Genomic DNA, 13,808 nt, shown 5'->3' on the forward strand with positions numbered 1-13,808 from the left:
AAGGCTTGACGTGATTGCGGGTCCAAGATATCATCGAGCTGAGTTTTTGGGTTGACACCCCGGGGTCGTTCTCGGCGATGGAAAGGAGCTCTTGCGCCTCTCTGATGCGTGCATGAGTTCAGGCGTGTAGGTCGACTTTGGAGGCCGACCGCGTCGTTTTGGTTGCTGCTCGGCGGTACGAGCTTTAGGTGGACGCCCTCGACGTTTTGGCTGCTCATCGACAGCAGGATCCGTTTCACCGCCAGCCATTTCGTCTGTCGTGCTCGACAGCCTGGGGCGTCCACGCTTCCTTTTGAGAGTTGGGTCATCTCGAGCGCTTACTTGATCCGCTTTGTCAGAGTCGTGCGTTTTGCGTGAGAGTCGGCCGCCTGCTAATCGACGGTCATAGAGACGGAAATCGCGATCGTTCGGATCGTCCTGCTCCCTCTCGTCTTCGACGTCAGCTTCGAACGACGAGTCTGCTCCATGATCCGGTCTCATCACAGCTTCCGCGCCCAGAGGAAGGCTATCTTCGTGCTTTGCGACTGTGGTAGCCTGCTGGTGACGGACTGGCAATTTTGAGGCAGCTTTCTGCGCACGCGCTTCTCTTGAGGTAGACAGGTTCGAATGACGCTCTTCGCTCGCTGATACTGAGGGCGGCTGAGCTCCAGAAGGCTGTACACGTGCGCTCACGTGTGGCAAGACCTCTTGAGCAGGTTCCGACAAAAGTGGGATGGAAGCAGAAGATTGTGCGCTGTCTTGGTTGCTTTCGGTGGCTTTTGTATATTTCCAAGGTGTCTGAGCGGCTGCATTGGATGTAGACGAACGTGCTCTTGCCTTGGACGAGCCACCGAGCAAGAAGTGCAAATCAGCTCGCGTCGGCAAGTTTTTCTTAGACGGCAGAGTTAGAGAGGAAGAAGCAACGACCTGAGGACTGGACCTCGCTGACACCGATTGAAGCTCGAGACTTGCTTTGGGCACTGACATCGCTCTCGTTTGCGCGAGACTGCCCTGGTGAGGAGGCTGCGGCTGTGAGTAGAAGCTTGAAGCTGAGATTGGTGCTGCAGCTGCTGACATCGACTGTGGTGGAAGCATACGAGTCGCCAACGCATGTTGATGTTGCGGCTGCTGCTGTAGTTGTGCTTTCTGTTGCGGCTGTGGTTGCGACAAGGGCTGTAGATACGGCTGTGGCTGTGGCTTTGGTGTCTCGTGAACTGATCCAGAAGCAGAAGTGGAAGCAGCGTGCTGGTGAGACAGATGCTGCAGCTGCGACGTATATGTGGTCGCCCAAGGATGTAGCGGTAGGGAAAAGTCGATTTCGGCTTGGACCTTGCGTGGCTTGGTAGGCTTCTTCTTGACAGCAAGTTGTGTGGAGGCGTCCATCATGCCGCTGTAGAACGTCGGCGCTGCCGAGAACATGTCAGAGGAACAAGACTATGATACGACGAATGCAAGCATGGGATATAACGACTCAAAAGCGCAGCAGCGAGGGTTCAATTGCCGCGTAGCCGGGGGGAGGGGGGCTGAGATGGAGAGGATGGTGAGGAGAAGACGCGTTTCGAGACTCAACTCACGACTCACAGCACATTCACGATTAATTTCGTGATTCTGTGTTCCGTGTTCGTGAATCGTGAATCGTGAATCGTGAATAATCGTGAATGCGAAAATTAAAAGTGCACACTGTGCTTTGGTCTCTCAACACACGGGACGCGTTAACAGCTAAAATCCATCGAATTTAGATCGAAGTATCGGGAATCAGATCTGGATGAGAAGACGCGAAAAGGCACATGACTCAAGCACAAAGTCCATTCAGTTCTTTCAGAATGGCCATTTATCTCGAAGCAAGCAGGTATCGGCTGTATCGGGAGATCGGTCAACGAGGACGCGACTAATGCTCCGATTCAGCAGGAAGACGGCGGCCAAGTCGAATTCGTGATTAACGACACACCCAAAGCTCAACTCACAACTCATGACAACTCGAATCGTGAATCTGACTCGCACATGGGTAAGGCCCATCGCATCCTTACTTTCTTAGTCTTCTCGTTCCTTCTCGCTCCACTAGCGACCACCCTCAATCCGCCAATCAGTCAGCACCACCACCGCCTGAAGTTTCACAAGCTCCACAAAGTCGACAAGTTCCACCGAATCCCAGCATCCGCCGCCTGATAGCCTTCTCTGATTCTACCGTCTCGGCGGAAACAACTTCAGGCAGCTGACATCCGTGATTGTCGCGCCGTCTTGTTCGGAAGTCACTCGGCACCGCTTCAGCTCAACGATACACTTTCCCCGTCATGGCCATAGAGTCGGCGCAAGCCTCCTCGTCCACCGTAACTCTCCCAGCTGATCATGACGTACAGATTGCATTCCTCCGCTCGATCGCGCTCCATCGACCTATTGGTCCACACAAGCATTTCAAGATGCTTCCGATCATCATGGACACCCAGAAAGCGCTCGATGCGCGATATCAGCGACTAACAACGCGACTCGAAAAGCTCAGCTCCGCAGCACCATCCAGCATTGCTAGCGACAAGAAAGCCAAACCACCACCATCCAGCAGCACTGCAAGCAGCAACTCGCGTGTCCGGCGTGGAGCTGCAGCCACTCTCACCCACTCGCGCAAGGAATCACGCTCACGCTCAGCGAGCGTTGCCAGCTCAGGTCCTGTGCAAGAGGACGGTGACCATTCCGAAGACGATGCAGAACAAAAGGAGCACGAGGAGCGCCAACGTGACCAAGAGACCGAAGAAACGCGTCTCGCCATCGCTCAGCTTGGACTTGACCGTACTGTGACCGCCGAAATGATCTGGAACGAGCTTCAAAACCTCTTTGATCTTGAGGCACTGGATGAAATGGAGGAAAGCGCCATTTTCGACTCTTCCAGCCAAGCAGGAACCAGCACAGATACTGGCGACTTGAGCAGCTCTGACACTACACCAAGCTCTTCGCCCCACAGCGCCGAACGCAAGCTCGACGCCATCGGTCTAAACACTGGCAACTCAAATTCGCTCTCCGCCGACGTACTTTCGAGATGCGTCTTTGAACATCCTGGCTCGCCCGACTTTCACTTGAGTCGGGAGCGCAAACCAAAATCCAACCAAAACTCTCAGAACTGGATCTATGGCGATGATATCCGCGGCACGGGTGATGGCATGTCGAAAAGAGACTTTTATCTGTGGCCTTGGGAAGATTTTGAGCCTTTGATTGCTCAACGCCGCATCGCAAAGAGCCAAGATGAGGAAGGTCCATCTTCAACCAGTCACGCGCGCTCTGTTGCTCCAGAAGCTTCGACACCAGACGAAAAGATCAAACGTTCGGCCACCAGTGATGACACCAAATCCGAGCCACACGACGACGACGAGGGTAGCGATGACGAACGACAGGAGGAAGATCTTTCGGAGCCCGAATCGGACGCAGACGTCTCCAAGGACTCTACGCACAAACGACGCTCAAATCGTCGGGGCCAAGATGCGATCGAACCCAGAACCAAAATCAAACGTGGCGAGGCGCGCGGCACGGCAGAAGCACTGAGCGACGCCGAGCAAACTAGCAAACACGCCGAGGACGATGCCGATTCCGTTGGGGAGAATGGGCGCAGCGAACGCGTACCCAAGCGTAGGGGCAGTCGTCACGCTCCTACCGCTCTCAGCCGCACGTCGCGCCAGACACCAGCCAGCCGAAAGAGCACTTCTGGCAACGTGACGCCAACTCAATCTACTCGCCGCGGCCGTCGAACAGACGACGACGACGATGACGACGACGTGGCAGCATCGGAAGACGACACAGAGACCGCAGACGACGAGAAAGTGGAAGCCAGTGATAATGCGGAAAGGCAGGCACAGGTGCAAGAGGCTGCCGAAAGCGAAGCCGAAAGTGCCACACATCGGCGATCAGGTAAAGCACATCCATCCGCGAGTAAGTCGTCAAAGAAAAGAGGCGCGCTCTCGAGCGACGAAGAAGATGCAGAAGCGCGGCCGTCTGTGCGACGCCGTAGTAGTCGCAGAGCGTCCAAGTCGGACGACATGGAACTGGCCGGTGAGAATGGGGAAGAAGAGATGGCAGATACGGAAGAAGATCAAAGTTATGCTGGGAGCCACGCCGATGCAGAGAGCAGCTCTGAGCGTGATGATGCGCAGCAAGAGGGCGACGAGCAGCAAGATGACTCTGACAACGAGGAGCAAGCCGATGAAGAAGCGGGAGGTGCCTCAGACGAAGCGTCGAATGATGAAGGAGGATCCGACGATCAAGAGAATGATGAGGGTGCTAGCGACAGTGATTCGACGCCTGGTCGTCGCAGTCAGAGATCGAGCAAAGGCGCTACCAGCCGTTCTGGTCGGCGCGGTACAGGCGCAGAACCGTCGAGCCGTTCTACGCGTGCTTCGGTCGTCTCTCGCTCGAGTGCCGCCAAGGAACCGGCGCCTTCGACTCCAGCCAAGCAGACGCGTTCCAGTCGATCGTCGGCAACGCCGGCTGGCTCATCTTCGAGGAGAGGAAGCAGCGACAAGCAGCTCTCAGCATCCACGCCTACCCCTCGAACGCCCGCCTCGGCTCGAGCTGCAACAAGGAGCTCGGCATCTGCAGACACTCGTACCACTCGACGTACGCCTCGTCGCTAGATGAATCAAATGGGCCAAATGACAGCCTCGTTGTTCAAACAGATGACTCTCGCGTGTGCAATAGTGACGAGCGAAGCGTGAATAGACAGAAAAGCAAAGCACGAATTCGAAAGCGGTGGATTCAATGTGAAACAACAACAAGGTTGATAACTTAGTATACAGATAACTTGGGCAAGAATTTTGGCGAGCGTGGAAAGAAAATGACTGCTCAGAGTGTCACCTGTTGGCGGCCATCCTTCTGCACCCTCTCCCTTGCATCGGCCTCTTGGATCTCCAATCCAGCATCGATCCACTGTTTGACATAGGCATCGACCTTGTCGCCTGTCTCCTGAGCATCGACACTGCGACCGAAAGCATCGACAAATTTGCCTTCGGGGTCCATGAGATAAAAGAAAATGCTGTGATCCACCAGATAATCGCCCATCGGATCCGCACCAGGAGGCGTGCTGAAATACACTCGGTATGCCTTGCACGCCTGTTTGACCGCATCAAATGCGCCTGTGAGCCCTACCATTCTCGGATGAAAGTCTTCCATGTATCTCTGCAGCTGTGGTACCGTATCGCGTGCTGGATCGCACGAGATAAAGACGGGGTTGATGAGCTTTTTGCCGTACTTTGCATCGATCCTATCCACCACTTCGCCCATCTTGTCGAGTTCTTCAGGGCAAATGTCTGGGCAGTTTGTAAAGCCAAAGTAGACCAGGGAGAAGCTGCCCAGTAGGTCGTGGTGCGTGAAAGGATGCGATGTCGAAGTGATCAGGTTGAAAGGTCCACCGATGCGTGGACGGCCGACTTTGGCAGACGCGGTCTCGGCTTTGCGCCTCTGTTCTACTTTTTGCTTTTCGGAGCGGAAGTAGTAGAGCAACCCAGCACCTGTCACAAGGAATAGAAGACCAGCTTTCAGGTTGAATGGTCCAATAGCCAATTTGTCCTTGGCCGATTCCTCGCGCTGGGAGGAGTACTGTCGAGCATTACCGAAGCATGCTAGTGACGGTGCGATCCGCGTCGAAGGACGGATGGTGGTTGATGAGAGGGAAGAAATCCTTCGAACGCTCCGCTGTTGCTGCCGAAGCATGATCGACGAGGCGCGCATTGTCGAACATGCAGCGTTCATCTTTATGAAAGGGTAGTGACAATCACTGACTGGCAAGAATGCGACAGGTGGTAGCAAATGGAAACAGACAAGGCGTGCAAGCACTCACTACGACTCGTGAACATCAGCTGTCAGAAGAAGCCGAAATCGTAAATCGTAAATCACGAATCGTGAATCACGAATGAGGCACGAGGCACAAGGTGGAGGAACTTGTCTCTTTCTTCTCAAAAGTTCCAGTCGTCAGCCTGAGTTGGGCCTTGACAACTCACAGGACTGCCCAAAAAGGTGCGCAGACAACTCACGACTCGTGACACTTGACCAACGGGCCGAGGGGGTTTGCCTACGTTATATTTTCTTCATGATTCGTGATAGATCCCTGCCGTGCGTCACGCGTCGTGCGTTCTTCCTCTTGCGCTGGTTGGACTGGCGGAAATCGAGAGTCGTGAGTGGTGCCTCGAGCTTGGACCAACATCTGCTCGGCTTGACTGGCTTTGCCTGAATTTTCATCTCATCTCTACTCTCATTCACGATTCTGACCTTGACCTACACTGTTATCCGCTGGACACTTTGCTCACATCAATGACTCTACTGGCACCATCTACGACAGCGACCCTGCTGCGCACCCCTTCGACTCGGTTCACTCGATCTGTGCTGATCCGATCGCATACTCGCACGCTTACCTCGACTGCACATCGCTCACTCGTGAAGCCGCGCTCTCACTTCGAAACCGAATCCGAGCAGCTCAACGAAGCGCAGAGCTACCTCGCCAGCAAAGCAGCACGCAAAGCTGAGCGAGCCCGCAATCCCACCGGTGCTTCTGCACGTCACTCTTCGCTTTACAGCCAGCTCTTTCCCGCTCTCCTACGCATCCTTGCTTACGGCAGCAGTGCTTACTTCGGTCTGCATCTCTTGTGGAATGTATTGGACCGCCATGAACAGACTCAGCTTATGAACGCGCAGACAAGTTCACTTCAAGCGACTGCCAAGAGTCTCGCAGACAAGGTGGATACAGCTGTTCAGCAGATTGACGCCTCTGGATCATCACCAGCAATCCCACTACCAGAAAAACGCTCTAACAAGCCTTGGTATTGGCCTTTCTGAACTCGGCCAACATGTCTCTCGCCCTTTAACTTGGATCCTACAACCTCAATGACCTCGACATTCGTCATTCTCATGGCTTTTCCAGGTCGAACCGCGTCTTTTGTGTGATGCATTGACGATGGGCAATTATCGAGGAGCATACAGTACTATACATCGTTCAGGTGGCGACAACTTGCATCCCCACCCACACCTTTGCATCGTCTTCATCTCGATTACTGGCTGACAAATTCGGCAGCCACGCCAAATGCGAGCCAAAGATGATCCTACCTTTCCCGTTCCTCCGATGTTTCGCCAACGTCTTGAGCAGCTGTGGCTTGATCTCGCCCGTGCGTTGATCCACACAAACCATCTGACAGCGCCGACACTCTCCAAGCACACCAAACACGTGCTTGGCCCCCAGCACCACCCGACTAATCCCGTCTTCTACAAATGCTGCCGGCGCAGTCCCGTCGATGGGAGAAATCAAAAAGTTGGCACGAAAGCTCGCACCCTGCGCTATCAGCCCGTCCTGCTTGTCTTTTCCTTCCGTGTGGGATGCTGAAGAGTAGCCCGAGTCGGAAGCCAATTCATCCATGGCAGTCGAAGAGCAAGAGCAAGAGCAAGAGCAAGAACAAGAACACGCAGGAGATACAGCTGTCTCTTGGTCTACCCATTCGCTGACCTTGTCCACACTGGCAGCATTGATGAGCAAAAAAGGCGACTCATTGCTGAAAATGAGCGGAACCTTGTCGCGGCCCGAATCAAGTTTCGAGTGTCGACTCACCTCTGTCGCTTGCCTTGCCAGCGTACACGACACGCCCAGTAGATCGGTGAGCACGGACCGCACCACTTCGCTTTTGTGAGGCCGTGGACGCAACTCAGCGCCACAAACCTCGACGTTTGTGTCCCCGGACGCTTCGTCGACGTACTGCGACTCGTCGTCCAGCTTGATCGTGAAGGCTCGAGTGGTGCCAACGATGGATACAGTCATCGTGCGAGCAGAAACATTGACGCTTGGCCGGATGAGCGCCATCTTCGGAAACCGCTTTTGGGAAAGCGCTTTGCCGTTGGCAAGATTCATCACGATCCATTCACGATCAAATTCGAGACCGTGCCGTGTAAGGTTCCACTTCTCGCCGTGCTCAAGATGCTGACCGGAACAGGACTTGATCGGATACATCGTGATGTTAGCCAACTCGAAGCGCCTCCCTTCATTTGGCTTTCCTCCAATGCTCTTGACCGATTCGTACCGCGCGGTGAGCGATGCGCAAAGGAAAAATCGTGCAATGAAGCCGACCAGTCGTTCGACGTCTTCATCCGTATTCAGAATGCACAAACTGACTCGCAACGATGTTGACGCTTTCGAAGTGCCTTCCAGGGAAGTGCTTCCGGCATCATCGCACCCCACGCCATCAGCGTATTCTTGTTTGAGCTGGGCTGCGCTGACACCGAGTTGGGATGTGACAAAGCCAGGATTGCAATGCCGGCCCATACGCAAATGGATGTTGCTGATGCTGGCTAGTCGATCGACTTCCTGCGGTGGAACGATGAAGCCGTTGGCGGTCAAGATATTGAAGTTGACAATCGGACCACGATCTGCTCCGGCGTCACCGCGCCCTCGGTAGAGCTGGACTACAGGGTTACCATTACCATGTCTCATGCTCTGCATGCCTTGAACAAGCTTGCTGCCAAGACTAGCCACATAGTGGCCGCGCAGGTCCCAGGGCCCAAACACTTTGCGATAATAATCGAGCGCCGTGTTGACTGCAAGAATTGCGTGGATGTTGCTCGTGCCATCTTCGAGCCTTGCCTCAAAATCTTTCCGTGGCTTTGTCCATCGAGCCTCGGCCAGAATTGAGTCGACGGTTCCGCCGCCATAGTATGTCTTGTGTTGCAGTCGACCAGCGGCAGATCTCTTAACGAGCAGACCACCGAGACCAGTTGGATGCCCAAATATTTTGTAGCATGAGAAGGCGATCATGTCCGGCAGTTCTTCGGCAGCCCACCCAGACAGATTCAAATTTTGAGACGATGACAGAAACGAAGCGGCATCGACCATTACGATTGCTTTCTCCGACCTTGAACGACGAAGCTGTTTCGCCAGGTGGACATATCTCCTGCCAGTTGCATTGCACTGCAACGGAAGCACAATCAACCCTTCCTGAGCCGCCTCGCAGACGTCCTCTTCAGCAAAACTAGCACTAGCAACACCAGCGCGTGCTGCGAGATCTCTGATTCCAACAGCGCTAGTGTGACTCTGGAAGAAGTACGAGAATCCGACCTTGCCTCTTGTCGGAGCCCAGTCGAAGCATTCGCCCACTAGCTTGAGACTGGCGGTGGTGCCTGAGGTGAAGATGAGATGCCAGTCGTGTGTGTCTTGAATTCCAAATACCTCACGCATCATCCGAAGGCGAGTAGCTGCAATCTGGTCTGCCGTGCTGATCGCTGATGGTGACTTGGAGTGCGGATTGGACAAGAGCCTGGCTGATAGCTCTTCTGCCACGGCTGTGACCAGACCAGACGGAAAGGGAGGCGCAGCTGCAGCATCCAGGTAGCAAGCATCAACAAGCTGCGGACATTGACTGGTGCGAATGTGTGCTACGCTTTGGGCAATTGTTGCTTTCGTTGTCGTTGATGATCTCCAGGCAGGTGTTGAGTTGCGACCTGTTTCCGGCGGTATGAAGCGACGAGCTCGTTCTACCTCTCGATCATCTCCACATTCCACCGAAGGAGAGTCACAACGAGCCGTCCGAGGGAGTGCCTGCAATTTTTGAGTGACTTGGAAGCGTTTAGTCGTACGATATTGCAATTGCGCTGACACGACAAGAAAGATGACCACCGAACACGCAATTCGATGAGCGACGCTGTATTGCAACAGCACAGAGGCAACATATGGCAATGCAAAGCACAACAAGGCTGCCCCTAGCGCTTTGGACGGTATTGTAGCTATCTTGGAAGACAAGAGAGTGGGGGTCCACATCATGATGTCAACTTGCTACCGTCGTACTTAGTGTCCATAGAGATGGTCGTCCGTGTTTCGAGATCAAGGCGCCGAACGCATTGACGCTGTCATCGGTGCGGTGAGAGACAAGCTGGTGATATAGTCGGTGGAAGGATTAAAAAAGCATGTGCCTGAGATGCTTATCTGTAGAGAGGTGCGCGCGAGCAAGGTAGATGATTGGCAGTGGGCAATGCATCGAGATGGCAGTCGTGAGTCGTGCAAGTGATAAGGTATGAATTACGAATCACAATGCTAGGGTCTGCAAGAGCTGCACTCGTGACTGTTCCGCCTCTCTCAGTCGTGAATCACGAATCCTTACTTGACGATTGGTGAACCATAAACCGTGAATCTCGGAGTTGGCCGAAATCACAAATCACGAATCACGAATATTCATGAATCGTAAATCGTACATCACGAATCGTGAATGTGTTTTTTTGGTTCAATAACTGAGCTGGTCTAACACTCCGGTTTCAAAACCACAAGCCATGAAGCACGACCGGGTCCTCACAAACTCACGAACAATCGTGAATGAACATGAACGCCCAGGTTGGCTCTTTGTAACTCGTCACAGATTCTGTTCTCTATGCTGTATCTGTCATTTCTGTTCTTCTGAGAGATTGGCGACTCAAGCTTGCAGGCAGATAGGCCAGCTATTCTTGAGCGAAGAACGGACAGTTAAATACAACAACACGAAGCGCGTCCGTTTGAAACTTCACGCTTGCTGTTGATCTAGCTAAAGAATGACGCTAGTGGATATTCGGCCCTTGCACGTCCTCTCGAATTGCCTGCTCCTAGCCCATGGCTGGCACGCAGCTTCTCTGCCAGCTGCGGGTCGTCGAAAGCAGCTGCAACGCCGCTCGGATCCGCTGCTGTGGCGATCAGCATCCTGACTGCTGCTTTTGCAGCTCTCTCGCCTGCCTCTTGAAGCATCATCGCCACGGTATTGCTGACTGCCCTTGGGAGAAGGGAGAGCTGTGGCTCATCGCCCTTGGCGTTGAGCTCCTGAACCTTTTTCCAGAACGGCTTGTCTTCGGGGAAGCGTACCAGCCTCAAGTCGGTAGCCAGTGCAAGCATGCCATCATCAGTCACTTCGCGGTCCGCTCCAGGTCGGATCTTGGCTGTGGCCTGCTCGATCGTAAGGTTGTCCTTGGTGACCATAGCTTCAAACTCTGCTTGCAGCGCAAGAGCCATGGCATAGTAGGCCGAATCCCAGATCCCACCAATCGAGTCGACCAGACCTTTGCCGTAGGGTCCCGTCTTGCTCTGAACAGTAGCACCGGAGTTCCTGGTGCTCACGTCTGAAGCCTCATTTTCTTCGGCGTTGTCGGAACTGTGTTGACGCGATTGCTCAGCAGCAGAGTGCGCAGCGACAGCGAGAAGAGACTCTTGTTCCTCGATACGCTTCTTAATTTTTTCGGCATCCGTCAGGGCGTTGCTCACCGGTGCAGTGGCAGGAGCATCGCCGCTGGCGCTGTCAGAGCGACTCAACAGGGCCTCTTCGGCCTTAGCGATCAGCTCAGAGAGGAGACCATTGTGGTCGTTATTGCTATTGGTGTTGCTACTGTCGCTTTCGGTTTCAGGCGCCACGGCCGCGTGATTGGGACCGATGCGCTCAATCAAGACCGTATTGTTGCCGCTGCTCGTTGATACCTCGTGCGTCTTCCATTGGCTTGTTAGGCTGACCGCCTTGACACGGCGCACAGCCGACTTGACTGCTTCGTTTGCCACCTTATCCGCTCGGTGTGTGGCTGTCTCCGCCTGCTCCGATGCAGCATCTTGACCGAGCTCCACAATCTTGTCAGCACTGGGCGTGGCGACATTCAGCTGTACCTGGTCGAGCTCGGCATCTGGATTACATCGCGCCCATGCGCTGAGACCCGTCATAACCCGGCCACCCGCCAAGTTTTCGACGACTTCGCGGGAGATGCTGCGTCCGTCGCATACCTTTTGAAGAAATTCGTCGTACATTTCGTCGATGTGCTTTGCCGACTTGGCTTGCTGTGCCTCATCGAGCTCATGGAGTGTTGACTGCGACGTCGAAGCGGTGAAGAACGTCTGAATGCCAATGTTGAATTTGTCGAAAAAGGCGCGTGTGATCGTCGGACGCAAAGATGCAACGCCGATGGAGCCAGTAACGGTGTTTTCGCAAGCCAGAATGGCATCGGCAGCGCTGGCGGCATAGTAGCCTCCGGACGCTGCAGTGTTGCCAAATGAAGCGACGACAGGTTTGCCGTAGTCCTCACGGACACGTCGGACAGCGTCCCATATAGACTCGCTCGCCACCACATCTCCACCGCCGGAGTCGATACGCAGCACGATCGACTTGATGTCCTTGTGTTCAGCTGCCTCTTTGAGACCTTTGAGCACGGACGAAGTGGAAAACTCGCCCGGCGCTGAGCTGATCCCCCCAAGTAGGTACACCACGCCAACTCGCTCCACCTCGTCATCGGAGAGTTGCCGGTCAAGATGGCGGTCATTAATCTTGTTGTAGTGGTGCAGCGACTTGAACTTGGTCTCGTCGTTGCCGCCGTGCTTTGGATCGATGAGTCGCTTGATGATATCCCTCTTGAACGCAGCACCGTTAATGAGTCCTAGCTGCGTAGCCTCCCGAGTGGAGAAGGGTCCTTGCTTCATCCATGCCTCGACCTTGCTCGACGTCAGCTCCGGGTCCTCGTCAGGAAACCGATTAACAGCGATTGCATGGACAAGCCCGCGGTTGAGCTCACCAAGCAGCTCTGCTTCGTTGTGTATTTGTGGAGCTGTTAGAGAGTCTTCGCGGCTAAACGTTGAGATCATCGACTTGTACTCCCTTCGTGCCTCGGCAAGTACTCTGATGCCAAAGTAGTCCAATACCTTTTTGAAGAAGGGAATCTGGGCACTGAGGCCTGTCAGAGGAATCGAGCCGGCGGGCTGCATCCACAGCTCATCGAACGCGGAAGCAAGCAAAAACGAACCTTGGCTGTTGAAAGTATCGGCCCAGGCGATCGAAGGGCGTGCCTTATCGCCATGCTGCTGCTTTTTGGCGATCTTGAACTCGTGAATCGCTTGCATGAGCTCTTCGATCTGCGCCAAGCCTAAGCGATTAGGTGTGACAGACGACGGAAGATGCAAGCCGCTAAAGTCGGCAAGGATGCCTTTGATGCGGTCGTCGGCCTGCGCCCACTTGAGCGCACGAATCACTTCAAACATTTCCATGACTCGCGGCGCCTCTTCGCCGGCAGCAGGGGCGTTGATGAGTGCGCTCACGGAGGGTGGCCCGCGGGATTCGACGATCGAGCCGTCGTACACCTTCCAGACAAGGTATGTGTCTGGATGAATGAGATCACGTAAGTACGCATCACGTTTGAGCTTCAGGTAGCCCACAGCTGTATATGTGGCGAAGAAACCGAACAGCAGCGGACGTCGGTAGGACCATGCTTTAGCGGTGGTGCGACCTGTGCGCGAAGTCGAGATTTTCTTGGCGACAAAGGCCATCCGCGGGAAACGCTTCTGAAAAGATGCGTACATCCGACCATTGGCTGTCTGCTGAGCTTGACCCGTCGGTCCGGCGGAAGACGAGCGGGTACCTGGAGCGGACATGGTGAGGTTGTTGGAGCGGACTGAGTGTCGAAGCAGCTGGTGTACTCTCGATATGCTGCTGTAAGCCCTAAGTGGATCGCCTGCTGCTCGAGCTGTGACGAATAGATAGGTCGATGGCTCGTGAGAATCAGAATCCAGTCAAGGTGTCACAAGAGTGACACGTAGAACCACTCACACTCACTTACGTGGTCGAATGATCGGCACAAACACCGGCGAGTCTCGCCCTGTTCCAGACGCACGAACCACGAACCACGAGCGGAGATCGGGCCCGAGCAGTCGTGAGTTCCAGAAACAAGATCAATTTATTTGCTGGACCTATTCGTGATACATGGATTGACGATATTTTCATGAATCCGTGCTTCTCTCCACACGAACGCGAAAGGAAACCAAAAAGTCAAAGTCGCTTTCAGAAATCGTGAATCACCAATCACGAATGACTTCACGCTTGCTTCTCGCAACGCGG

The 13,808-nt window shown here is 54.2% G+C and overlaps 6 protein-coding genes across 6 annotated transcripts in view; 2 read left to right on the plus strand and 4 right to left on the minus strand.

The window, feature by feature from the left end:
* Window positions 1-1,398, minus strand: part of UMAG_15087 (uncharacterized protein) — a gene marked incomplete at both ends in the record, with an annotated part of 2,249 nt that extends 851 nt beyond the window's left edge. The window contains one exon of the mRNA XM_011391824.1: window positions 34-1,398. Within this exon, the coding sequence (XP_011390126.1) occupies window positions 34-1,398 (1,365 nt within the window). The remainder of the gene's footprint in view (window positions 1-33) is intronic.
* An 872-nt stretch (window positions 1,399-2,270) lies between these two features.
* On the plus strand, window positions 2,271-4,592 carry UMAG_03626 (uncharacterized protein; the record flags this gene model as incomplete). The annotated part of the gene is made up of 1 exon (XM_011391746.1): window positions 2,271-4,592. One exon carries the CDS (start codon window positions 2,271-2,273, stop codon window positions 4,590-4,592), a length of 2,322 nt encoding a protein of 773 aa, XP_011390048.1.
* Window positions 4,593-4,800: 208 nt separating this feature from the next.
* Window positions 4,801-5,706, minus strand: UMAG_03627 (putative copper ion binding protein; the record flags this gene model as incomplete). The annotated part of the gene is made up of 1 exon (XM_011391747.1): window positions 4,801-5,706. The coding sequence occupies one exon, from the start codon at window positions 5,704-5,706 to the stop codon at window positions 4,801-4,803; it is 906 nt and encodes a 301-aa protein (XP_011390049.1).
* Window positions 5,707-6,264: 558 nt separating this feature from the next.
* On the plus strand, window positions 6,265-6,786 carry UMAG_12237 (uncharacterized protein; the record flags this gene model as incomplete). Its single annotated transcript, XM_011391821.1, has 1 exon — window positions 6,265-6,786. One exon carries the CDS (start codon window positions 6,265-6,267, stop codon window positions 6,784-6,786), a length of 522 nt encoding a protein of 173 aa, XP_011390123.1.
* Window positions 6,787-6,943: 157 nt separating this feature from the next.
* On the minus strand, window positions 6,944-9,748 carry UMAG_03628 (uncharacterized protein; the record flags this gene model as incomplete). Its single annotated transcript, XM_011391748.1, has 1 exon — window positions 6,944-9,748. One exon carries the CDS (start codon window positions 9,746-9,748, stop codon window positions 6,944-6,946), a length of 2,805 nt encoding a protein of 934 aa, XP_011390050.1.
* A 747-nt stretch (window positions 9,749-10,495) lies between these two features.
* UMAG_03629 (uncharacterized protein) lies at window positions 10,496-13,345 on the minus strand (the record flags this gene model as incomplete). Its single annotated transcript, XM_011391749.1, has 1 exon — window positions 10,496-13,345. One exon carries the CDS (start codon window positions 13,343-13,345, stop codon window positions 10,496-10,498), a length of 2,850 nt encoding a protein of 949 aa, XP_011390051.1.
* Window positions 13,346-13,808: the final 463 nt, after the last annotated feature.

Source organism: Mycosarcoma maydis, chromosome 9 (assembly GCF_000328475.2).
Source record: "Mycosarcoma maydis chromosome 9, whole genome shotgun sequence".
Classification (NCBI taxonomy): Eukaryota; Fungi; Basidiomycota; class Ustilaginomycetes; order Ustilaginales; genus Mycosarcoma; species Mycosarcoma maydis.